This window comes from Artemia franciscana, chromosome 4 (genome assembly GCF_032884065.1).
Source record: "Artemia franciscana chromosome 4, ASM3288406v1, whole genome shotgun sequence".
NCBI classification, from domain to species: Eukaryota; Metazoa; Arthropoda; class Branchiopoda; order Anostraca; family Artemiidae; genus Artemia; species Artemia franciscana.
The window spans coordinates 47,972,314-48,000,132 of NC_088866.1; the positions used below are offsets into that span (position 1 = coordinate 47,972,314).

The window sequence follows — 27,819 nt, forward strand, 5'->3', positions numbered from 1 at the left end:
TACACCCCCGTCAAAACATTATTTTGGGCAATTCCATTCTCACTGAATTTTAGGACATAAAAATGAAAATTACAACATAAAAATGTGTACAGTAGAACAATTGTAAGTTACAGTTATTTTTAAACAGTATATCCTTTATTTTGTTTTGATGTTTCAAAGCATGAATCGAATATTTATCAGTGTAGACCCATTGCTGATATGGAAACTAAACTTTTATTAGATCAAGCACCTGCGAATCCATACAACATCCACTGAGTTACATTTTCAGAAGGAAAAGCAATCATGGAAGATGTTGAAATTAAAATATATGCTAATACATAATTGTATCATAAGTATAAAAATAAGAAATTAAAACATGTTTCAATACAATTCAAAAATGTAAAGTTTTAGTACGTTGACTGTAATCTTCATTGCTATAATTAAGCTTTGAAGTCAGGGTGGCTGATTTCCATATTCAGTACAGTACATCTTAAAGTAACGCACGGGTGCTGAAAGCACATTTTTACTAAATTTATATTTAGCGCTGCAGGCTTATCTGATTTTGCTCTATTGCCCCTTGCTTCTTTAAGTATTAGGCTTTAAGTCTTTAAGTCTGATTGAAATACTTGAAAATATCTAGGAATAGCAGAAAGAAAGGCAACGTATAAAACTGCTTATTCATTCTATTCAGAAATTCTTGCTATGTATAAATCGGATGAATTGACTAAAGAAAAAATGATTGAACGAAAAATGAGTTAAACAAGACATTACAGTTTTTCCTTGTGAAAAATTTATGAAACAAGTGAAATTAAATGGTTATAAATATCACATAATTTCTGTAAAAGTCAAGACATAAATAAAACCCCTCTTATCTTCCATCCTTTAATTTTGATTGTTTAATAATTGCTCTATTTGTGCTCATTTTCTGTTCGCTTCATCCTTTTATTAAAAAAGTCATATAGTTTCTTTTCACAATTCGAACAAAGATGACGTATACAGCCTGCATCTCTGCAGAAAAATGACACACCAATTTTTCGTGAGTTTCTCGAAGATTCAGTCTGTATTCAACCCGGAGAAACTTAGTACAGCAAAAGAATGATTTTTTTTTTTTTTTTTTTTTTTTTTTGCTTATTATTTAATTATTAATTTTATAGATAAGAACCCAAAAATTATTTAATAAGAATAGTATAAATAATTTATGCGTGTTTGTTTTCTTTTCTTAATAAATGTATATCTCATATCCAATAGAATAACAATTTATATACAATAGAATAAAGAATTAAAAAGCAATTGAATTATTAGATAGGGTTAGAAAAATATTTCTTTACTGAGTTATCCAATTATTTATTCAAAGAATACTTTAAAATTACTGGATTCAATAAATTTTTGACGTTCAATAGATAAGATTAATATAATATATACATAAACTAAAAATTAAATGAAAATATTTTTTTTTTAATTTCAAAACCCCTCCCTCAGACTGTTATCCATACTTATTTTCTTATGTTTTTTTTGTTGGTGATCTCACATCAGCCTGGGTTCTGAGGAAACCCCGCAGGGTATTATGTTTAGACGGAAGCTGGTTACTTCTTACTCCTTGATCTGGGGCCAAGATCGTATTGAAATCATCGACTGCTAAACGAGGTAACAGTCAGAGTCGGACTGCTGGGTTGCAACCAATGATCAATCAAACACTTTACTAATTCGCCCATGCTGGCCAGTAAGTACATTTTATCCAATCTTTTTATGTTTCATTTGACATGTAGAACCACTAAAATGTTGCAGGCTTCCAAAATTGAACCTCAAACCTTTCTCTTCCGAGTAAAGGGCTCTAACCATTTGCACTACCGGAGACTTGTTAAAAGTTAGACAGAGACTATTTTTTTAGATAAGTTATTTCCGATTTATAATTTTGTGAAATAAAATAATCAACTAATGGGGAAATTTTTAAGCGAAATGAAAATGGAAAATAAATATAATCAAAATATTAGGAAAGAAGATTTAGACGATGGAGTGACATATAAAATTAAAGCAATGAAATGAATTACAACTAAATTTGGAAATAAATTCATTATTATCACTAATTTTAAACTTTAAGTGGTTGATATCTTTGCATCAAAACGATTTGATTCTACAGCACCTGATTGTGAAAAGAAATGTAAAAAAAAATAGATAAAGGTAAGATTTTAAAGGCTATTGAAAGAAAAGAGAAAGATAATAGTGATTATCTATATATTGATGTGAAACTCTCCATTAAATATTGAAACATATCAAATTATTACATATCATCAATAGTGTATATAAAATATTGAATATATGCATCAATTTTATATTTCAAAAGACCTGTTTAGATCTAAAATCTCAAGACGGAAAAATGAAAAAAGCGTTAGAAAATTTGCATTTAAAATGGTGTTAATTCAACTGAAATGGCAAATATATATATCACCTAACCCGTGAATGGTTAGACTGTTGCATCAGCGGTAACTCATGCGCTACACACAAACCAAAGGTTTGCAAATTTTTTTATTGATTAATAAATACCAGACAGTCATCCCATCTCCCTTATGCCCACCACTTAAAGTAAGGATGCTGAAATCCGTTGAAGGATTAGACTATTTCTATAGCGGTAATCAATCGCTAAACATATACCAACAATAGAGTCCTTTTCCATGCCCATTTTCAGTACTTAAAGCATGGATGCCTTCAAACCGTGGCTAGTTAGGCCGTTGCTCTAGCCGTAACCCAGTGCTACCTATTTTAATCCATTTTTCAGTAAATGTACAACTTTCCAATATATTTTTGCCACTCTCCCAACGCACTATCCAATATATTTCTCAACTATCAAATATAATGGAAATATTTCCATTTTAATGCAAGAACTGAGCGTGATGAACAGTGAATCCTCTGACAGAACCTTAATAGCTTGACTCTAGTTCGGCATTGTGGAGTGACATGAGAGGTGTAGCATAAATGGGAGATGGTAACGACGACAATGAGGGGGAATTAACGCCTGGTTTTTCTTTTCATTCAATTGGACTATCTGTCTTGGCTTTGTCTACAATTAGCCATGACTTGATGCCCACAGCTATTCTACATTTTAATTCAGAAGAATTTAGAATCAGAATTTAGAATTAATTAGAATTTTCTGCTGTATGAGCGTGCCTTTGTGTAACTGTTACGACCTAAGGCTTTAAATCCTGCAAATTGCTTTCAAATCTCGGCGAAGCCTTTTCATAAATTAAATAAAAAAAAAAAGTTTTTTTTTTTTAACTAAAAGTAAGGAGCAACATCAAAACTTGAAACGAACAGAAGTTATTCCGAAAATGTAAGGGGTTCTCCCCTTCGCAGCACCTTGCTCTTTACGGTAAAGTTTGACTCTTTGTCACAACTCGACTTTCTCAAAGAATAAAGAATTTTATACCAAATCTTTAAGAATGACCCATGAATCACAAAGGCTGTAGAAAAAACAGTTGAAATTACTAAAAATACTTTGGCGTAAAGAGCATGGTATTGTGGAGGAGACAAACCCCTCTTATATAGGTAATATTTCATATTCGTTTTAAATTTTAATGCTACCTATTACTTATGGTTTCTCATTGTGTTTTTTTTAAATAGTGCTAGAAAATCCTGCGCCCCCTTCATGGAATTTATCTTCCCTCTTGATAAATCCCTCCATGTAAAGATACTCCCACGTATCCCCTCCCCCCGACCCAACCCCAATCCAACGTGAAAAAGTCTCCCTGAAAACGTCTGTACACTTCGTAATAACCATTACTATATGTAAACAATGATCAAAATTTGTAACTTGAGGCCCCTCCGCCGTGGACTATGGGGGATCAATTCGTCCCCAAAGACATAAATATTATGTTTTTGACTTATTTGAACAGAATGGCTATCTCAAAAATTTTATCTGGTGACTTTGGGGGAAAATATACGCGGGAGGGGGCTTTGATGCTCTCCAGTTTTTTGGTCACTTAAAAAGGGCAGTAGAACTTATTTCGGTTAGAATGAGCCCTCTTGCGACAATATAGGGCTACTGGGTCAACGAGATTACCCATGGAAAAAAAAACACAAACACACACAAAAAAAAATAAAACGCATCCGTGATCTGTCTTCTGGAAAAAAAAATACAGGATGCCACATTTTTGTAGACAGGAGCTTGAAACTTCCACAGCAGGGTTCTCTGATACGCTGAATCTGATGATGTGATTTTCGTTAAGATTTTATGACTTTTAGGGGGTGTTTCCCCTAATTTTCTAAAATAAGGCAATTTTTCCCAGGCTCTTCACTTTTGATGGGTAAGACTAAACTTGATAAAACTTATGTATTTAAAATCAGTATAAAAATGCAATTGTTTTGACGTAACTATTGGTACCAAATTTCGTTTTTTAGAGTTTGGTTACTATTGAGCTGGGTCGCTTCTTACTACAGTTCATTACCACGAACTGTTTGATTATTTATGCTACCATGTAAGTTTATGCCTTAGCTCTTTCTCTTCGTGATTAAATTAGTTACTTGGGACTAGAGTTCGTTCTTTATCATAAATTGTCAATTTAAAGTCTAAGCGAAACATTTTATTAAGGACTACTGACAGAAATATTTTAAGGCTTAAGAGGCAAAATATGTATTTTTACTTCAATCGATATTACAATATATATTGAAGAAACGAGTTTATTCCAATGAAATTTAATTCAACCAACAATCAAATCGCCACTATTTAGTTATACCTTTTGAAAACGATAACGAAATCATTTTCTGAAAGGTAGATGACGCCGTTAAACGTATTTAAGAAGAGACAGAATAAATATCTGTCACGGGATTTTTGGACAGGAATTCTTAAAGGGCACCCTACTAAATTGTAAACGGTTGTTCTATTCATCTCTTAAGGAATGGGATATGCGGCCACTTCTAGCTATTCTCTCGGTGGAGTTGCACTCACAGGGCTAACTGTAATTGGTGAGCCAATCTAGAACCTTTTATTTCCTGTTTCTAAACAGATTAATTATAGTTAAGCTATGCTCAAATTGTTGAGGAAACTATAATGACAACATTTCATTGTATTCTGTTCTTTTCAAATATAGTTCTGCTATGATACACATTACTTCCCCCACAAGGTAGTTGAAGGCATCACTAGCCAACATGCTGGTGGGTCAGTGAATTCTATTGGCTAGCTGATTATTATTACCAGCAGATTTGGGTGATATAGTTGTAATTTGGATATTTTATGGTAAAATTCTAGTTTAGTGACTTTTGGCTAGGCCTATCTTGGAAAGGGGTTAGGTTAGGAAAATGAAACTTTCAGGGATGAAATATAGCCTATTTGCATATCTTTAGAACCTTATAAATTTGGATTGAGCAAAGTTGTGAAGGTGAAAACAATTTTGTTGTACTTCATTCAAGCAGAAGATCTATTTTGCAAGGTTTCACTTTTATAACACACATATTTTTAAAGGTCAGGACCCTTGAGAGGGAGAGGGAGTAGAGGTAAGTACTTCAAAATACCTTCCCAGACATACTTTAGTCTGTAGATTTGTCCCAAGTTTCATTTTCCTAACCTAAACCCTTTCTGAGACAGCAAGAAGTAAATTAACTAGAATTTTACTGCCTAATAGGCTATTTCCAAATACATTACTAATTATATAGACTATTTACATTGAAATACTAAAATACATACTTAGATCTACCCAAATTGGCCACTAAAACTTGAAAGTATGATATAAAAAGTAGGTTTTTTTTGTTTATGTTTTTGTTTTGAGTTTTTGGTAAAATTCTAGTTAATTGACTTCTTGCTATCTTGGAAATGATTTAGGTTAGGAAAATGAAACTTTCAGGGATGAATACAGACTAAAGTGTGTCCCAGGAAGATATTTTAAAGCACCCACCTCCACTCCTTCACCCTCAAAAGGGCCCTGAAATTTGCCTACATGACAGGTCTAAACCTATTGAAATTTTGACAAAACAAAAATTTTACCTTAATTTTCAGTTACTATTTGCTTTTTTTCTGCCTTTAGTTCTGAAAATGCAATTCCTGTTATTTGAGTAGAATTTTGAGCCATATCAATGTTTTTCTTTTAAATTAGGAAATGTACTTGCATATCTTTAAAACCTTATAAAATGGAATTGAGCAAAGTTATGAAGCTGAAAACAATTTTGTTATACTTCAATTAAGCAGAAGATATATTTTGCAAGGTTTCACTTTTATAACACACATATTTTTAAAGGTCATCAAAGGTCAGGACCCTCTAGAGGGAGAAGGAGTAGAGGATGTTGCTTCAAAATATCTTCCTGGGACATACTTTAGTCTGTAGATTCATCCCTGAAAGTTTCATTTGCCTAACCTAAACCCTATCTGAGATAGCAAGAAGTAAATTAACTAAATTTTACTGCTTAATAGGCTATTTCCAAATACATTACTAATTATATAGACTATTTACATTGAAATACTAAAATACATACTTAGACCTACTTAAATTGGCCACTAAAACTTGAAAGTATGATGTAAAAAGTAGGCTTTTTTTGTTTATGTTTTTGTTTTGAGTATTCTATTAGGCAGCTTAAAAACTGCTGTTTCCCCTGTATGTCCAAAATATCTAAGCCAGCAGATGAAACATGGTGGATAGAGAAATAGAGAAATTGTTTTTTAATTTTTTTTAACTTAATTATGACAAGTCAATGCTTATAAACTATATAACTTTAATAAAATGAATTTGATAATGAAATCTTAAATTTGAAACCAATATCTTGTACCTTATTATATATATATATATATAAAACAATAGAAAAAATTGTACTTTTCAAGAGTCCAAAAACACATAAACTGAATTTCAACAAAAAAATTAATTATTATTTTCAGAAAGAGCATAAAACTGGTATATAGGGGTATATTCACTTTGTTTTTAGGTCAATTATATGAACTGCTCAATATTTACTGCTTTCTCCTATGAAGAGGGATAATCTCTAAGGAAGGCTTTTAAAGGCAGGCATGTGTCTCTAGACATAACAGAGAACCCTCTTAAAAGAGAGAATGAGATACCTTTTTGTACAGAATGATAAAAACTTAACATACATGAAGGAGCTTTTGCCAAATGCATCACTTCATATTGCTGACAGTGGCATCTTTTATAACTACACTTGCATCCCCTTTTTGCAAAAAAGACAAGCTCATCCTAGAAGCAGTCCTAAAGGTGAGCAACAAAATTGATTAGCAAATTCCAAACAGTCCCCTATTGCAAACATATTCATCACCTCAAACTACCAAGCCTAACATATAGGTGCAAACATGGGGATGTCATAACTGCCTTTAAACTTATTTTGACAAACAGTGTCCCTAATTTATTCTTGTTTGCTGCCACCTCTTCTACCACATGTCACTCAAAGAAACTGTCTAAGATGTCATGCAGACTCCTCCAAAGAAATCAGTTCTTTTCTAACAGAGTCACCAGCCATTGGAATATACTGTCAGAATAGGCTGTCTCTACAACTTGGCTTGACACTTTCAAATCAAGAGTGGATACTGAATAGGGTGATGAATATGGTGAAATATAAGAAATATAGAGTGGAAATATGATTAGGCTGCCCATGAGTCTTCAACTTGTCTTTAATTCTTTACAGAGCCTACAAGAAGGAAATCCTTAGGTTACTCCAAGTTCTAATTTAAGGTAAATTTAAGGTCAATAACCCTGTTAAACTTTCAATAAGTGAGACCATTTGGTAGTTTCCTTAATTCTGGGAAGAATTTAACCTGGGGATATTTAGTTAGCATGGTGTGTAAAATTCCTTGTTCTTGTGGAAAGTTTTATGTTGGTAGAACTCACCAACTATTTATTGAAAGATTTATTGAGAATCACAATTCATTTGAAAAAACCCTAGAATTAAGAAAGCCTCTGAAACTTTTGTTTCAGCTCTGGCTGAACATACATTGTTTCATCCTGAACATTTTTTACAATTTGATGAGACCAAAGCTATTCCTAATGATCGGATTTTTTTCCAGTGGGCAAGGTAGGTTACAGAAAATAAAAATCATGTCTTTGCTAATCTTTCAATAAATAGAGACACAGGATATTTAAACATTGACCCAATTTGAAATAATCACCAGGAGGCAAGATTACTTGCTGGACCAAAAAGAGTTGCTTCAATATTAGCTAACAAGAGGATTATTTCACAGCAGAATTTTTTAACTCAGTTTAAAATCTTATATTTTTTCCTCAGTTGCTTGGATGTTCTCATTTTAGTAACTAATAGCTTCTTTTCCCTACATGGATCAGTAACGACAATTATATTTGTTATTATTGGTGGTGGTTTTATTTGTTTTTAGTTTAGTGTTTTTTTCTTTTTATCTTACGCTGAGGACGCCTAGTTTAGATACAGCCAAATATATGCATTATTTTAGTCTTTTCTCTCTACTGGCTGGGGTCTCGTTTGATGTTGCTTTTTGTTGAGTTTAATCTCTCTTTGTTGTTTGTTGTCATGGCTGGCCAGTTCAGCTTAAGAACTTTTATTGTGTACATATATGGCTACTCTTCTTTTGTTGTCATCTGTGGAAAGGTTGATCATCAATCTGTATCCTGAAACCTCTTGTATAGCTTTACTCTTTTCTTATGGTTGGTCTTGGAGACATTGTTACAGAACTGAATTGTCCCTGACCCTTTTCTTTTGTAATACTTTTGTAGGATCTGTTTCTTAGTTTTGAAATTTGGGACTGAGAGCAATACTGGAACAGGTTTGTTTTTGGTGCTGATGGTTCTAACTTGGCCTTGGGTGTGCTGACCACAATCCATAATCACCTGTAAGACATCTTTAATGTATTATCACTTGACTTAGAAGGAACACCGAAAACGATGATTTTTAGTTTTCAATACGTATGGTATTCATTTTGTGTAGTCATCTGTCTGACTTTGGTTTCAGGCTGCATCTAAAGATCATTTTTCAACATCTCAATCTCTGACTCAACCAAGTTCTGGACTGCAGCCTGGTCAAACAAGGGATGCTGTTCAAGAGTCACCAATTGACTTTCATCACTTCCAAAACGTGGTTAGCTGGTCTTGCAGCTTGGCAAACATTTCCTTCACTGAATTTTTAACTTTGGTAGCCAGTTCTTTTACTATACTGAGAGTTGACTGGAATGGTTTGAGAGTCTTGTCCATAATCTGTTAAGTATTGTCCAAAGATTCCCATCTGTCACTTGTAGGTTACCTTTCCAAACTGGGTGTTTCCACTCATAGCTGACTCGCCATGTCATTTTAGTTTGTAGAGAGTATTCTGCCTCTTGATATTTCCAGGCAATCAATGCATATCCAGAGGCTTCAGTTCATTGCACATAAATCTACATCTAAGTTCTTGCCACAGGTTGTGCATTTATGTGTCTGTTTTTTGGGCTCCCTCTTGAAATGGAATGGAATGACATCTACTGGTCGCATGCAATTTGTCATGTTATGGCAGGATAATGTGTGTGGCATTGTGGTGTGCATTTATTGGTATTGTATGGCACTGTGTTTAAAGTATTTTGTATTTCAAATACATGGAAAATAGTACTTAAATATATGTATTTTAAATACTACTGGTGTATTTAAAGTACATAGAAAGTATTTAGATATGTATTTAAATGCCCAGTCAGTGTCAATTGAGCTGAGTATACAAAATATGTCCTGAAAATAATGTATTTGTTTAAAGAAAAAAATCATTCGAACCAGTTCATAGAATTGTTCAGTATTCTTCAAAATACATTCCCCCTTCTTCAGGATAGCAATTTCTTGCTTAATTTGCATCCTAAAAGTATATCAAAAGGATAACTGGACCAACTTATCTTTATCTACAAATTATCTTTATATCATAGCACTGTTTTGGTTGAAGCTCAATTTTAGATTAGAGGGTGGTGATTGAGGGGGCTCTATCCCCCTTCGTATTTGTAATAATACAAGGTATATCAGTGAAAACAAACATAAATTATATAAGTAAAATACTTGTTTCTGGCACTGCAAACACCAAGTGCTTAAAATTCACTTGGGCACTGGTGATGAGAAAGTAATTAAATGATATATATTTTTTTTAAGTTTTGATATGAAATATATTTTTACAAATCCTTTTTTTGTGATTATATAGTTTGTAGACACTTCTTAGTACATCTTATCAATTTATACTAATCATGCTTAAATTTGGCTGAATCTTTTTTCTGTATTCATTTTGCATAACTATTGGCAAGCTATAATCATATAAAGATAGCTTAGACACATAGACGCATAGGCTGGAACCTTATAGGCTACCAACCATACAAGTTCATATTATGTATTTTCACTTATGGTGTTTAAATACCATATAGGTTTCCTGCTCTCTATCCTAATAATATAATTTTATTTTCCAGCTTTATATTACATATTAACTGGTCAAGGAGAAAGGATTGATGTAGGATGGTTTCTGTCAGAAGTGTCCCCATATATGTGGTCTGCAGTAGGTGTGGCATTGTCAGTTTTCTTGTCTGTAATTGGAGCTGCATTGTAAGACTTTTCTCTCTCTCACACACACACACATTCACTCTCTATCTTTCTTGCTCTATCTCTCCTCCCATGTGCCTCTCTCTGGCTCTTTCACCCTAGTATTGCATTGTCTGATAGTTTTTCAGCTTAAAAATATTACTTGTCCAGTTTATTTTTTTTTTTTTTGGTAATTTTCATTTCAAGAAATATGGCAATTGTCACTTTGTTTTCAACACATATTTTATTCTTTGTTTTTGGAAGGAAGGGGAGGGGAGATTTTAAACATTATGATGGTATAAAAAAGAATGCAACTTAATCTGATTTTTTTATTGTCTCAATCTTTTTTTAGTATTTAAATTTTATTTCTAAGAACCCTTAATAGTTTTCTTTTTGTGTTTTGCTGAAATGTTTTAGAAAGGATAATTTTCAATTTATGTCTAGGGCACATCATAAAATCATATGCAGGCAAATTCATTCCTCATATCTCAAATACAAATCACCTTAAAATGTATATATAGTGTTTGTGTGGAAATCTGTATCACTGACAGTACAGCAAATCTTGAGGGATGAAATAATTAAGAACTACCTAAGCAACTATAATTAAATAGTTTAAACAAGAAGATTGTTTGTTTAATTCCATTGAAGAATGGCTAGCTCTTTCATCTCTACAGTTGCTATGAATTAATATTAAATTTTGGATTCTTGTTCTAAGATCTTACCATTGCATTCTAGAGTTCTTTTGAACAATCCTTTTTTCAGGAAACAGGGGCTTCATTTGTCTCCATTCCTTTCTAAATCTCCAAGATTTTTGAAATTGTAAAAACAAATAACAAGTGAAATAATAGGGAGTTTCCAAGAAATTAGGATTTTTTTCAAATCTAAAATGAACATTTCAGCTCCATATATAATATTCCATAAAATCCAATCTTTAAAACTGAAATTAAAACAGTCCCAGGATCTTTACTTCAACAAAATTCAACCACGACTGATAAATAAAACAATACAAAACAAGGCAATTCAATCAGGTAGATGCAAATCAATAATGTTTTTAATTTTATTCTTAATTTTTTAGCAGCTAACCTAAAAAGTTCTTTTTGTAACAGGTTCATTGTTATTGGATATTGGTTTTGTCATACGATTTGTCAATTTTTTGTTTTAATTAAACTTGTGTTTAAAGTATTAGGTAAGTACTCCCCCAGTTCCTATTTAAAGACATATTGTTTTTACCTTGAGTTTTTTGTTTCTACTCCCTCATGAAAGACTTGTTAATACCCAAGTAATTGCTAATTAGGGAGGAGTTTTCAAAATGTATTGTATGGCTGGGGTTATCAAAAGCATGGCTTCTTAGAACAGAATCCAATGAATTATAAACACTAAGAATTTAACGCCTTGGTTATTTTATTTCTGCTCGTTTTGGCTTGATGGAGCTCTTTACCTATCTTCGAGAAACTTGTTTTCTAGAAAAGAGCTTTTTTCTTAAATTAATTTATGTTTGCTTTTTGTTGACATAGTCCTTTTCATGGAAGAAATGGTATATATTTTAAAGTTTTTTTCTATAGGATTCCATAGTTTGGGTTTTTGCGGCACTTGGTATTTACCAAGTGACATACAGCGATTGTAATTTCTGTTGGTCTGTCTGTCCTAGTTTTGCTAGTTTGACCACTTCCAGATAAGCTAGGATGATTAAATTTGGCAGGCCTATCAGGAACCAGACCAGATAAAATTAGAAATAGTTGGTTCCCCGATTCGATCATCTGGGAGGGAGTAGGGGGGACGATTAATTCGGAAAAATTAGAAAAAATGTGGTATTTTTAACTTACAAACAGATGACGGGATCTTAATGAAATTTGATATTTAGAAGGATATCGTGTCTCAGAGCTCTTATTTTAAATCCGACTGGATCCGGTGACATTGGGAGGAGTTGGAGGGGGAAACCAGAAATCTTGGAAAGCCCTGAGAGTGGAGGTATCAGGATGAAACTTGGTGGGACAATTCGAAAAAATGAGGTATTTTTAACTTACGACCGAGTGATCAGATCCTAATGAAATTTAAAAGGAACCTATATCTCAAAGCTCTTATTTTAAATCCCGACCAGATCTGGTGAAATTGGGGGGAATTGGAGGAGGAAACCGGAAGTCTTGGAAAACGTGAAAATTGAGGTAGCTTTATCTTACGAATGGGTATTTGGATCTTAATGGAACTTGATATATAGAAAGATCTTATGTCTCAGATGCTCTGTTTTCAATTTGAATTGGATCCGGGGACAGGGGGGGGGGAATGGGGAAAACAGAGTTGGGGTGAAGAGTGGAAATCTTAGAAAACGCTTAGAGTGGAGAGATCGGGATGAAACTTGATGGGAAGAATATGCACAAGTCCTAGATATGTGACTGACATAAGCGGACTGAATCTGCTCTCTTTGGGGGAGTTGGGGGAGGGGTGTTAATTTGGAAAAATTAGAAAAATTTATGGTATTTTTAACTTACGAACGAGTAAGTTAAAAGGGGGTACCGAAAATCTTGGAAAACGTTTAGAGTGGAAAGATCGAGATGAAACTTGGTGGGTAGAATAATCAAATTTCGTAGATACGTGATTGACGTAACCGGACTGGATCCGCTCTCTTTGGGAGAGTTAGGGGGTTCCAGTGATTTGGCGAATTCGGTGCTTCTGGACGTACTAGGACGATGAAAATTGGTAGGCGTGTCAGGGACCTGCACAAATTGACTTGATAAGTCGTTTACCCAGATTCGACCTTCTGGGGCGCTGAAGGGAGAGGGAAAATTAGAAAAACCGAGGTATTTTTAACTTACGAATGGTTTTATTGAAATTTGGCATTTAGAAGGACCTCGTGTCTCAGAGCTCTTATTTTACACCCCAACCGGCATTAAGCCTCTGATTTTCCTTTTAAACCAATCTGTTGATTCTTAAAATTTTGCTAGAGCTCATGCCATATGAGCTCTTGTCTCTTCCGACCTCGTCACATGTGTCATATGAACTCATAGCTCTTGCTTTTAATCCTGACACAAAAACTATTTCTATGGCACTTGGTATTCACGAAGTGACATATCGCAATTCCTGTACGTCGGTCGCTGTGTCTGTCGGTCCCGATTTCGCTAGTTCAGGCATCAATTCCAGATAAGCTAGGATGATGAAAGTTGGCTGGCGTATCAGGGTCCAGACCAGATTAGAAATAGTCTCTTCCCTGATTCGACCCTCTGGGGGGGGGGGGTGAATGAGATAGTTAAGAAGAATTTTATTTGCCGATAAAACAAAAGATTATTTTTCTTAAATTTGGCTTGCTAGTCTAGGGTGATGATTCTCGCTCAGGGTTTGTGATGTCTCGGGTTCGAATCTCGGACTACCCTAATTTTTGCCTTAACTAAATACGTGATAAATATAGCGATTAATGAAAGTTGGCAGGCGTATCAGGGACCGGACCAGGTTAAATTAGAAATAGTCGCTTCCTCGACTCGACCATCTGGGGGGGGGGGGGGAGTGGAAGAATGGTTAATTCGAAAAAATTAGAAAAAATGAGGTATTTTTAACTCACGAACGGGTAATCGGATCTTGATGAAATTTACTGTTTAGAAGGACCTCGTGTCTCAGAGCTCTTATTATTTTAAATCCCGACCGGATCCGGTGACATTTGGGGGTACAGGAACACTGTATTTTCAAGTTTATCTTTGTAATAATTGCCAATAAACGAACAATAGCAAAATCGATAACTCTAGTACCGAGTCTAATTTTAAGTTTCGACCTCGTCACAGGCGCCATATGAGCTCTTGGCTCTTAGCTCTTCCAACCTTGTCACAAGTGCCATATGAGCTCTTGGCTCTTGTTTTAATTTAATTTTACAACTTTTGAAGTTAAGATGAAAAATAAAACTTAATACCATTCCAGAAAGATTAAGTATTAAAAGTATACACATAGTGCCTTCTGGCTAGTTCAAAATCCTCCTGAAAGGTCTTACTCTTAAAGGCTTAACTTAGTAATATAAGTTGTTCTTTATATAAATAATTTTTGAGACCACACTGGCTAATCATGACAAATACAAAATCGCAAAGAAAAGAAGAACGAGGACGATTAAGAGTCAGTGAAAAAATTGAAAATCATCTGACCATCTTAACCGGTGACTCATCTGACCGCTTGACCATCCTTAATGCAGAATAAACTGATAAAAAAAAAAAAAAATATGCAAACCTTAAACAAAACACAGAACTAAAATATGATGACCCTTTCTCAGTAACGGTGAAAGGGTAACTGAATAAAAACCACAAGTCTAAATGACATTTCACTATTTCATCTTGCTTACAGCACTCTTAAAGGCTAGTCGCTTTCTAGGTAGATTATTATCAGATATTTTATTTGATTGTGCAACAAAAATTTGTGGATTTATGTGAAAATGATCAGAATTAATGATTTTGTCATAAATGGGACTTAGAGAAGTTTCTCCCGTGTCTCTATTGCGAGCAACCTTTTGGTATATGTGCTTTTTTGTCTCAACTGCTTCCCTGAAAACTTGCAAGAGACTTTAACGGGGCAATAATGGAGGTGCTGTCGAAAGAGGAAATGGTGCAGACTATCCTACAAATATTGACTCAAGACGGAATCAAAATCTCAGGCCTTTGGTGTAACCTCATGGCCTTGTCTACTGAAGTGCTATGTTCTAATAACCTCCCCCTAGTTGCTGTTGGGTTCTTCCAGTATAAAAAGGTCACAAGAACGGGGAGTTCTATAAACACCACTTCCCAGAATGGAGGTGGTTTTTATCTTTCCTACTGTTGAAAAAGCTCTGTATTTTATTAGAATGTTTTAAGGTGACATTAATTTTATGTTTTTTGGGGATTCTTTTCAGTTTGTCTCTCAGTTTTGGAATGTAGGGTAGAACAGTGAAAAGTTTCTTCTCATCCATCAATGGGATGATATCTGTTAGGATTTGTTGAAATTATGACTTCTATTCTGCCTTTTTTCGTCTTTTCTTTGAAATGGTTTCAAATAAATTGATGGGGTATCCATAAAATTACGGATACCCCAATTGTCAGCGTCGTCCGTTTGACAACCTGTTTATGCATTGTGTGTTTTGAATTGGTTCCATACAGTTTCTATATATCCCAAATTTTTTGCCTTAATATCCTTAGTTTTAATAGCAGTAGTAGTAGAAGCAGTATAATTAATATGAGTAGAAGCATTAGCATGAGGATGCAAATATTTTCTTTTGATTAGTTCAGCATCCCTCACAACAAACCCTGTTAGTTTCAACTTCACACACAAAACTGTTCCTAAGATACTGCTGTTACACGCTTTTGACAACCTGCATTCAGACGGTGTTTTGTGATTTAGTTCACCATCCCCCCTCAAAATTCTTTGAAAGTTTCACCTTCATACCCTTAGGCATAGTTTTAATAGTAGTCACAGTAGGAGTATTGACATTACTAGTAGTAGTATTGAATGGCGGTAATACAACCAGCAGCAGTAGTATTAACATATTGCCTTTCGGCCAGTAGAATATCCCTCTCATCATGTCCAGGAAGTTTCAACTTAATACAATTAGCCATTGCTGATATGTCCTTTTGATAATCTTGATGTTCTTTTTCTTCTTGAAACTTTCATCTCAATGGTCTTAGCCTTACAATACAATGTAGGACAACAACGTTGCAATACAAGTAGAAGCAATATTAAAATGTAGCTGTAATAGTAGTGTTAGCAGTTGTGTGTGCATATTGCCTTTTGGTGAGATGATCTTCCCCTATAAGTATTCTCTAAAAGCTCCAAATCAATTCTTAAGATATTCTTTTTTGACAGTGCGTATGCAGATAGCGTATTTTGATTTAGTTCAAATTTCCACTTAATGTCGTAAATGGAGTAGTGTGGTAGTAGTAGTGGAGGTAGTTGTAGTAGTATTGGTAGTATGCAAATTTTGCCTCTTTGATCATCTCCCTTGTCATTTCCTAAATTTTTCAAATTAATATACTTAGCTATTCCTGTGTTACACTCTTTTGACAATCCGTACACACATAACGTGTTCTGATTTAGTTCAACATTCCCCTCAACATTCTCTGAAAGCCTCACCTCAATGTCCTTTGCCTTCTTGGAAAGTAAAGTTCAAACACTTGTACCTTTCTCGATAATATGTACTATATGTAAACAATGAACGAATTGCTTAACTTTCAGCCCTTGAACTGAGGACTGTGGGAAAGTTGACATCCCAAAAGATGTAATTACTGGACTTTATTACAATACTGAACAAATGAGTTCTCTTAAAATTTCAGTCTGATATGTTTTGGGGAATTATAGGCTTGGGGGGGGGGCTGATTGCCCCCCCCCATTCATTTTTGATTCTTAAAAAGGGTGCTAAAACTTCCAACTTCGAATCAAATGAGCTCCATCCGATCCTAAGTTTATGCGACCACCTGTTCCATAAAAATCTTATATACCCTGGGGCATAACTTACAACTCTTGCCCATAAGATCTTGAGGATTATGTCCACTCCAAAGATATGGTCATATGATTTTGGACTATTGGTAACAAAATGGCTATCAGAATATTTCAATTGAATGTGTTTCGAGAAAAGAGAATGTCAGGGAGGAAGGAGGGCTAGTTGCTCTCCATCATGTTTGACTCTTAAAAGGGAACTAGACCTATGCATTATTCTAATCAAATCAGCCTTCTCTAAAGTTCACACAACCACTCCTTCCGCAAAAACCCCATATGCCCCTAGGGTATAACTTGCAACCTTACCCCCAGAATCTGGGTGATTCTGTCAACCCCAAAGCCCTTATTATATGATCTTTTGACTATTTTTGAACGAATGGCCATCTAAAAATTTCTATCAGATACATTCAGGTAAAATACGACGTGGGAGATTGCCCCTCCTCCCCAATCAATCTGACTTAAAAAGGGCATTAGAACATCTGCTTTGCAATCCAATGAGCCCCCTTGGAGTTTAAACGACCACCCTTTCCATAAAAACCTTATATGTCCTTGGGGTATAACTTATAACCCTTGCGCTGAGGGGCTGTGGGGGGGGGGGTAGTCATCCTCAAAAACATGATCTCCAGACCGTTCAATTGCGCTGAACCAAATGGCTATCTCAAATTTTTTATTAAACGTGTTTTGGAAATTGATGGGTGTGGAGGGGGCTGGGTGCCCTCCAATCGCTTTTGACTATTAAAAAGGGCACCTGCCTTTTCAATTTCCAATCGAATGAGCCGTTTTCGAAGTTTCTATTAAAACATATTTCCATCTCAAAATTTCGATCAGATACATGTTGGAAAATACGAAGTGTGGGGGGATATCTGCCGTCCGATAACTTTGAACCTTAAAAACGACATTATAACTCCTGATATCAATCCAATGAGCCATCTCCGAGATTTATACCACCAACCTTTCTATAAGAAACTTTACATGTCCCTAGGGCATAATTTACAGCCCCTGCCCTGAGGGCTTTGGGGGTGGGGTTGTTATCCTTAAAACATAATTTCCAGACCTTTCAAATACGCTGAACAAAATAGCTATCTTAAAATTATGATTATATGTGGTTTGGGAATTAATGGGCGCGGGAAGGGGGGCTTGTTGCTCTCCAATCACATTTGGCTATTAAAAAGGACACCACACCTTTCTATTTCCAATAGAATGAGCCTTTTTCAAAGTTTCTGTGACTACATATGTCCATCTCCTAATGTCAATCAGGTATATTTTGGGAAAATACGAGGTGTGCATGTGTGGGGGGAGGCTATCTGCTGGTGATAACTCTGAACCTTAAAAAGGCCACTAGAACTTCTGATACCAATCCAATGAGGCATTTGAAGTTTATACCACCACCTTTTTATTAAAACCTTATATGCCCCCAGGACATAATTTACAACCCCTGTCCTGAGGGCTGAGGAGGGGGGTTATCCCCAAAAACACAATTTTCGGACCTTTCAACTCAGCTGAACAAAATGGCTATCTCAAAATTTTGATTGGATGTGTTTTGGGAAATTGTGGGCGTGGGAGGGGTGTTATTTGCCAACCTATCACTTTCGACGGTTCAAAAGGACACTAGCTCTTGCAATTGAATGAGTCTTGTTCGAAGTTTCTATGACAACCTTTCGATGCGTTGTGCCCTGGTCTAAAAAAAGGAAAAAAAAATAATACCATAGGCAGTGCTACAGCGCTGCCTAAGTAAAGAGCAATGTTTTTTTGCACAACGTGTTATTATTATTTTTTTTTAGTCGAGGGCACTTCGTATCGAGGAGCTATCGTAGAAACTTTGAAAAGGGCTCATTTGATTGGAAATTGAAAAGGCTAGTGATTGTGGGGCAACTAACCCCCCTCGCATGCCCACCATTTCCTCAAAAATATTCGATCAAAACTTTGAGATATCCATTTTGGATTGGACATAGTTGAAAGATCGAGAAACTATGTCTTTGAAAGTGCCCCCTCGCAGCCTTCAGAGCAAGGGCTGAAAGTTGTGCCCTGGGGTATTTAAGGCTTATGTAGAAAGGGTGATTGAAGAAACTTCGGAGGAAGATCATTGGATTGTTAATCAAAAGTTCTAGTGCCCTCTTGAAGATTCAAAGTGATCGGAGGGTGCATGACTAAGTATATTCATTTGGAACTTTCAGGATATGATAAGGGACATGATCAAATAGGGAATATTTTTATGCTAACACTGCTGCTACAATTGCCTCTAGTCCCCAGCGTCGTATCTATAAGGGAAGGCTGACGCTCATTAACATAATGATATAAATTTTGTATGGCCATTTTGTTTAACGTAATCAAAAGGTCCTGTAATTATGTCTTTGAGGATGACAACCGCCCTTACCCCCTCCCACAGCCCTCAGGGCAAGGGTTATAATTTATGCCCTGGGGGCATATAAGGTATATATAGAAAGGATGATCGTAACAACTCTGGAATGGGTCATTGGATTGGACATCAGATGCTCTAGTGCCCTTTTAAAGATTCAGAGGAATCAAAGAGTGATACCCCCCCCCCACACACACCAAGTTGTTTCCTGACATGGATCGGGTAAAAATTTTGAGATTGTCATTTGTTATCATAGAAACTTCGAAAAGAGCTCATTCAATTGGAAGTTAAAAGGGCTAGTACTCTTTTTAATAGTCGAAAGTGATTGGTTGCCCTAACCGCCCTCCCAAGCCTCCTCATCTCCCCAAACACAACCAATAAAAATTGAGATAGCCATTTTGTTCAACGTAATTGATAGGTCAAAAAATTATGTCTTTGAGTATGACAACCTCCCCAGAGCCCTCTGTTTAAGGGTTGTAAGTTATGCCTGGGGAGAATATAAGATATATATTGAAAGGGTGATCGTATAAATTTTGGACTGGGCTCATTAGAATGATAATCAGAAGATCTAGTGCCATTGTTAAGATTCAGTGTGATCAAAGGTTAGATAACCCCCACCCCAGACCTCGTATTTTCCCGTGATGCATCTGAAGAACTTTTGAGATTGCCATTTGTTGTCGTAGAAACTTCAAAAAGGGCCCATTCGATTAGAAATTGAAAGGGCTGGTGCCCTTCAAAAGTCAAAAGTGATCGAAGAGCAACAAGCCCCCTCCCCCCGTGCCGATTCCCAAAACATGTCTAATCAAAATTTACAGGTACCCATTTTGTTCAGTGTAGTTGAAAGGTCTGGAAACTATGTCCTTGACAGCCACCATACCTTCTTTACTTATGCTATTCATTGATCTGACTATGGTAATTAACCAAGTATATGTAATTTTGCATGCCTTGTATCTGTCAACTCTGGTGAGATGTTGTTAAGGGATTTTATAAGTGTAATTTTCCTTAACCTGCGTTGAATGGAGTCGCTCAAACACATTTCCAAAGAACATATTAAAGCTAATGCAACATACCAAAAAATGACAGCATTAGTTTAAATGCCACCCCAAAGATAAAAAAAACTTTTCTGAAAAGCATATAAAACTCTTACTTAACAAAATAATATATCAGTTCCAGATTGTCGCCCCTCAACCTCCACCCAACGATATAATATCTTTAGGGTTCGTCCCTATTTACTAATGCTTATAAAGAAAAGAAAAAAACCTACGTATTTAAAAAAACACTTGTTTAGTGTAGAAATAGCCTATTGCCTTTTTCATATTTTGATTTAGATGATTCCAATCTGGTTCTCCATTTAAGCACAGATGAAATCGACCACCATTAATCCATGCAGAAAGCTAAATATTGTGTACATGAATCAAAGACCTGAGGTCTACCAAACTATTACAATATGTAAGATGTATACTGTGTTGTAGCCTACCAATAAACTAACGTGTATAAGACTCTTGTAGTCCAGAAGCTGGCATTATTCCATATTGAACCCTGGAGTTGTAGGACAACCAATAACCTAACAGTGTTGTTTTGCGCCACACTTGATCGTACTGAGCAGGCACACGTGCCGAACAATAACTTGAAACTTAAGCAGTAGCAGTGTAACGAAGGAGTTTTGAGGATTTTTTTTTAACAAGCTGGCTTTGACTAGTTTAAAAAGTTAGTGGTTTGAGTTGATTCAAGGAAAAAAAGGGGGGGGGGAGTCAAGAAATAGTTTAAATACTGACTTTAGTTTTAAATGACTGATTTAGTTTTATTAATTTACAGCTTGATTCTTATTTATTTTAGGGGTATTTTCACTACTGGAGCTAGCATTGTTGGTGGTGGTGTAAAGGCCCCTAGAATCAAGACAAAAAACCTAATATCTGTCATTTTTTGCGAAGCGGTTGCCATCTATGGTCTGATTATCGCTATTGTCCTTTCTGGTGTTGTTGAGGTAAGCTTAATCTATGGAGAAGCAGATTATTAATGATTAAACTAATGTAGGTTCCAAGTGAAGATGATAATTTTTGTGAAGCAAAGGCTACCAAGCAATATATGAGTTTCTGTTCCATTTTTGTACATAGACCTAAACTAGCTTTATGTACGAAAATTTTAACTTTAGGGATAGGACCCATTTCCTCGACACGAGTGTCTGAAGAGTACCATTAATTCAGTAAAATTGGAGGGGGGGGGATTTATTTAAGTTCCTACAGGATGTAAAAATTCCATAACGCCTCTTGGAACTTCCATTGTGCATAAAAAACGCATAAAAAATTAATATTCGCGTATATGCTATCCTTGATAGTATGTAGGATTAAAATCAAAACTGACTGAATGCTTCCTAGAAAATTTCTAAAGAGAAAGACTTTTGAATATGTGCAAAAAGAAAATAACACGTGTAGTATATTTTTACCACTACGTAAACAGGAAGGTCTTATTCATGCATTAATAAAAAAAAAAAAAATCTGCAAGAGTTGTTTTTCAAAATAAAATAAAGAGCTACATTAAACCTAAGACAAGTGGAATTCACGATCTCTTGAGCCGTTCTTGATATATGGCGGATATGGTATTGTGTTCACCGGGGATCATACTGAACAGTGTCAGTCAATTTGTGTTTCTAATTTATCATGAATAGATTCTAGTCCCATAGGGGCTTAAAGTGAAAATTTTTTTGGAATATTTGAAGGAAAATATGTTTAGCCACTTTCTTCCCCTCCCCCTAAGTTACAATTTGAGGTCCATATCCCTCCCCCACCTACAAAAAAAGAACTCCCTGGGAGTTTCTGTTTTTTTTTCCAAACCGTTCGTAAGGTTTTTAAGATGTGCTATTTTTATGACATGGTAACATGTAGGGTCTTTAGGTTTACCTAGTTACTTAACTGTGAATAGATTCTAAGTCTTGGAGGAGCTTATATTAAAGACCCTTTTCGTGGATCGAAGACAGTAATTTCTTGCCTTTGCTCCTTCCCTCCGTCACTTAATTTCAAGTCTTCTTGCCCCACTCTCCTCCTTCCTTCTCAGAAACAGCCTAAAAATTCCAAGCAATCTTCCATACCATTCCCGAGATATCGCCGATATGCTATTTCGATAACCTGGATCCCTCTTCGTTGGCTTAAAAGTTTGTTGGCTTGAGTCTTATTTGTTATTTACCATTTTTTTATTGTAATTTTAGACTTACACGGTTGGCGATGAAAACATATTAGAAAGAAACATCTTTGCTGGCTATGCCATGTTTGGTGCGGGCCTCACCGTCGGCCTTGTGAATTTATTCTGTGGAATTGCTGTTGGTATAGTTGGGTCTGGTGCGGCACTTGCAGATGCAGCTGATGCTTCACTTTTTGTTAAAATCCTGATTATTGAAATTTTTGGTAGTGCCATTGGACTGTTTGGACTTATTGTTGGAATTCTAATGGTAAGTGGCCCTTGTTGTTTTCTTTGTTGTTTTTGTTTACATTAGCATCTCTTTGATCAGACAAGTAGTCTTTGAACATGGCTACTGGCCTTGAAAGGTCATTAAATAATTAAAAAGTGATTAAATTTTGTAAACTTAACTGGTGGAAAGTAACTACAAGATTATGATGAAAATGGCAAAAAGGTAAAACAAAAAACTAAAACCACATTTCTACCTTCAAAAACAAGTATATTTTTTTTTCTGTTTACAGAAAAATTAGAATTAAAGCCTGAAAATGAAACTGTAAGATTATCATGACATAAAAACCTGTCCTTGAACAGCTTTCAATTAAAAATAAAAGTAAGTAAAGAGTGATGCCAAAACTTAAAACGAGCAGAAGTTATCGTATATACGAGGAGGCTATTACTCCCTCATCCCACCACTCCTAACGCGTATTTATCCTTAGGTAGCATTGCCGGCAATGGGTAACAACCAGTTATTTTATTTTTCCATACTTGATACAGAAAAAGCCTAAATTGGAACTAGAGCTCTTTATTTCATACATATATATATATATATATATATATATATATATATATATATATATATATATATATATATATATATATATATATATATATATATATATATATATATATATATATATACATATCGAAAATATATCTTATTCAAGTTCAGTTCCGCATGTTTGAGCAGTCTTTCTTAATGATTTCTGACAAAACGTCGAAAAAGCCAGAACAAATGGAGGGACAATCCCCTCCTGTACGGAATAGTTTCTTTGTTTTTTTTAAGTTTTAATGTTGCTCTTTACTTTCATTTGATGGATTTGTTATTCTATGTAATTTCTGACCGTTTTTCAGTGTCAGGAAATCTCATCCAGCCCCATCCCTGTGTAAAATCTCCCCTGCAAAATTCCAACGGAAACGTTTTTCCATGACAAATACTATATTGGAAAAATGAGCAAATTGCTTAACTTACATACCTTTCCCCAGAGACTATGGCGGGTCATGTCATCCTCAAAGGTATAGTTATTGGACCTTTCAACTATGCCGAATCAAATGACTATCTCAAAATTTTTATCCAATGACCTCGGGGAAAAACAGGGGGCTCTGAGGGGGCTAGTTGACCTTCAATAAGGTTTGGTCACTTTAAGAGCGGACTAGAACTTTTGATTCCCGGTCAAATAAGTCCTCTCTCAATCTCCTAGGATCATTCGTTCAATACGATCGCCCCTGGGGAAATCAAAAAACAAATATATAGAAGCTTGAAACCTCTACATTAGTGTTCTCTAATAAGCTGAATCTAATAGTATATTTTTCATTAATTCATTATCAATTAATTTTTTCATTAAGATGGCTTAGGTTTTGGGGTTGTTTTCTCCCTTTTTCGAAAAACATGCATATTTTCTCAGGCTCGTTCCTTTTAATAGGTAACAATAAACAGAATGAACTTCACATATTTCTAATTAACATAAAAAGCTAATTCCTTTGATGGATCTGTTCTTACTAAATTTGCTAGTTTTAGAGTTTTATTTACTTTTGAGCCAGGTCGCTCCTTACAGTCACCACAGTTATCAAAAAATAGAGGATTGAAGTTAACATAAGTCTCATAGAAATAGAAGAAGGCTCTGAAAGAAATCTTTGAAAATTAATGTGTAAACTTCAGCCTGATAGGCTGAATAATTCTGAATATCAGCTCCAAATTTCGATAAGAGATCTTTTAGAGAAATTATACTCAAGAGGACCACACCAGGTACTCGGTAATTTTTTTTTTATTCAAAACAAATGTGGAGACGCTTGGAAGGGGTAAAGGGTCAACCATTGAAAAGATTGAAGTGATCGAGGTGTTTGCGTAGCTATGTTGGCTTCAGGTGGCTTAGTGCTATAGTTAGCTGTTTATAGTAGCAACAAGAGCGTATACAGAATTTTGTTGGGACTGGGTAAAAAAAATTCACAAAACGCATCAATTTTTTTTTATGTATTTTTGTTACTTTTTATTAGTCGACCAAAAATGTTGGGAAGGGGGTTAAAACATGTTAACCCCCCTCCCCCTCCTGGACTCAGCCTTGAGTAGTAATAGTAGTTTTCGAGTTCTTCAGAATTCCTTCTTTCTCTTGTAGAGCCATCAGGATAAAATTTATCAGGGTTCGGTTTATGAGTCAGGATCTTCACATTAATCATTGTGGCTTACCACTGTCTATCTATAGGTGTTCTGAGCAGGGCTTCCCCTATCTCCCAGCTTTCAGAGATTCCCGTGAATTTCTCAAAAAGTAAATTGGGCTTTCCGAAATTTCCCCGAAATTAATTATTTGTATTTTGTGTCGCACTCATGTCCGTTAATTTTCGGGGACATCTAGAAAAAACTAGGTTTTACTCGGGAAAATTTGGGTGAAAAATTAGTGGTAGTCCAAAGTAGTCGTCTTTGGGGTGTTGTTTCCTGATTTAAAAGATTATTTAATCATTTTTTATTATTTCTCTGACTGTAAGAGATGCGAAGATTTCGACTAAAGCGATCGATTCTAAAGACCAGGTTTGGTTATGTTTTATATAAAACACGTCTCTAAAATGTTATTATGCGTTTCTTTTTATGATAGTAGCCAAATTCCTTGGTATAAATGCGTAGAAACGTGATTTTTTTTTCACAGAGGGATCTATATCCCTAATTTAATTTGGTGCAGACATGCAAAAATGCTATAAATCGTATTCTTTAAAATTTTGTTTTTATCTTATTTACTATCTTGTATTATTAATTATCAATTATGATCTATGATATTAATTATGTAATTATAATTGATTATTATTTTTAGGCTGCTTCTAAAGGTCTCAAAGCCACTCACGACCGTAGAACGCATCTTAGAGACTCCTATTCTCAAATGTCTTTTTTTTTCTTTGCAGACCTCGAAAGCAAAGATGGGCGACAAGGTGTAGGCTCTAGCCTGACAACATATGGTTGTTTATCTCATTCCATGCGTTTGTAATTTTTTTTTCGAATATTAGTTGGATGTTTCGCAATTACATGCCAATGTTGATTAATTGTGGTTTTAAATGTTTATAAGTGAAATTGATATTTTTGGGCAAAAAAATTATTGTTCCAGTCAAAAGTGTTTCGATCACATGGTCGATAGCTGTCAAACTTTTTTTTTAATTTTGTGATGTCGCGCAATAAATTAAAAAAAAAAAAATCTACTTTTCTTCCTGTTTTAGGTGTCTTGACAAGACTGGCTACAGGATAGGGTGGGGAGGTGTATATTCCATACGGCAAAGGGGAGAACAAAGTAAAACTGCAAAAGTTATAACATTTTGAAGGTTACGGTTTAATGTAAAAATTCAAATGAACTTCATCTAGGCAAAAACTTCAAATTTCCAGTGGTGGATTGTAGGCTTAACTCTAAATAGCTTTTGCAAGGTCGTATCCAGGGGGTAGGGGTTGCTGGTTTAATACCTCTTCCCCCCCCCCCCAAAAAAAAATGTCCTGCTTGTAAGAAAGTAACAAAAATGCATGTAAACAAATTTTCGCTTAGAGGAACCTTGATAATCACTAATCCACTGTTGTCAATGGGCCATACGTTGCGCCGCTTGTAATTCTGAATCCGTAAATTGTCACATCAAAGAGGTTGTAAGACATTTTGTTCAGTCAGTTTAGTTTCTGAGTGTCAAAAATATAACTTTGTATTTTGCACCTAAACATTCAAGAATAGATTTTTCTGATGGTGACATCGCTGGGCGTCTGTGGATTGTTCAACTACCCCTGTGGGCCTAAGTAACACGGAAGTGTTTTCTGATGTTTCTAAACTTGATTCATGTTCCAGTCAACTCGATTAATTCACTTCACAGCACACTATTACACAGTCTTCTTCGGTTCCAAACGCATTGAACGATTTATCTCTAAATTATCGTTGTTTGAAGGAGTGTCCAAACTTCGTCTGCTAAAGAAGGACTCAAGATATTTCATACACTTTTCCAAGCACCTGGGAAAAGGAAGTCTAGGTTTGTGTTGGGTGGGCTGATTCCCTTCAGCTAAATGTCATTTTCTTCATCTGAGAACAACGCTTGTTGTTGATTCTGTCTTCTCTTTTCGTCCGGAACAGCTGGCAAAGGCAGTCAACAACGCTTAGGCTACTTTATCAGCGAAGAAACTGAAATGATCCAATTGGAGGCTACGCAAGTTACCAGCAAACATTGTTTCACAAAACTGAAAAGAAAACTGAGATAACTTTATCTCTGTTGGGTATAAACGGTTCTGGTCTTATTTGAATCACGGATCCAGAACCGTCTCAAAATGATGGTCATTTCGACCTCTTTTGTGACAAAGGGCATGGCATGATTTCGAAAGTCTGGCAAATCATGTTCTTTCTGCAGCTGCAAATGAAACGTGTATTTCTCCAATTCCCCAAATAGTATTATTGCCGCTTGCATAGAAATTCCCTAACAGTCCTTCATCGAGAAAGTAAACACAATTTTTTGCTTTTCTGTACTTGCTGATGAAACGGCAAATGTTTCCAATGTATAGCAGCAAATTATTTCCCCTACATCTCTGCTTGAAAACTTCGGCAGTATTTTCTTGGTTTTGTTCCAGTTACGAATCTAACGAGAGGAGGTTTCGCTTCGTCAATTCTGCATTTTCTTGAGAGTCTTGGGATATGACCTAAACAAGATGGTTATCCATGGGATATGGTGGTGTGATAGCGATGAGCAGCCATCTAAAGGGTGTTCGGGCCACTATCCGGAGGCAGTTTATGTCCACTGTAGCGCACGTAGTCTCAACCTTGTCATTTTGTCTATCTCTTCTGTTCCAGCTTTATGAGCATTTCTTCGTAACTCTATCGCAAGTCTATGATTTCTAGGGTACTTAGCGACTTGGAACCCGAAACCTGAAAGAAAAAATAAATCAACGAACTTGTCGAATCCGTGAAAATAGAACCTGATTGGATTCTGCGAAACAAGATAGGGCGAGTGCCATGATTCAGTTATGCGTCTGTTTGAGCTCTATCAACCACTTTTGCGTTCTCTAGAATTTTAGAGGGAAACAGTAACGCAAAAATGTCTGCAAAATTGCTGCAAATGCTGGATGTCGTGAACCAGTATTAGTCTATTATGTGTCTCTATGTTGTAAAGGAACTTTTCAGCCTGGCGTTGCCTTGTGCA

The 27,819-nt window shown here is 35.5% G+C and overlaps 1 protein-coding gene across 1 annotated transcript; it reads left to right on the top strand.

Moving 5' to 3' along the window:
- The first annotated feature begins 4,768 nt into the window (after positions 1-4,768).
- Positions 4,769-25,707, top strand: LOC136026523 (V-type proton ATPase 21 kDa proteolipid subunit c''-like). Its single transcript, XM_065703182.1, has 5 exons — positions 4,769-4,935; positions 10,337-10,469; positions 21,070-21,217; positions 22,436-22,675; positions 25,570-25,707. Exons 1-5 carry the CDS (start codon positions 4,869-4,871, stop codon positions 25,600-25,602), a joined length of 621 nt encoding a protein of 206 aa, XP_065559254.1. The 5' UTR covers positions 4,769-4,868; the 3' UTR covers positions 25,603-25,707.
- The last annotated feature ends 2,112 nt before the right edge of the window (positions 25,708-27,819 follow it).

Excerpts from the sequence above, each read along its gene's own strand:
- LOC136026523 (XM_065703182.1), top strand. The coding sequence starts at position 4,869 with ATGGGATATGCGGCCACTTCTAGCTATTCTCTCGGTGGAGTTGCACTC. Across the intron at positions 10,470-21,069 it reads TCTGTAATTGGAGCTGCATT|GGGTATTTTCACTACTGGAG; the intron begins GTAAGACTTTTC and ends TATTTATTTTAG. Across the intron at positions 22,676-25,569 it reads TTATTGTTGGAATTCTAATG|ACCTCGAAAGCAAAGATGGG; the intron begins GTAAGTGGCCCT and ends TTTTCTTTGCAG.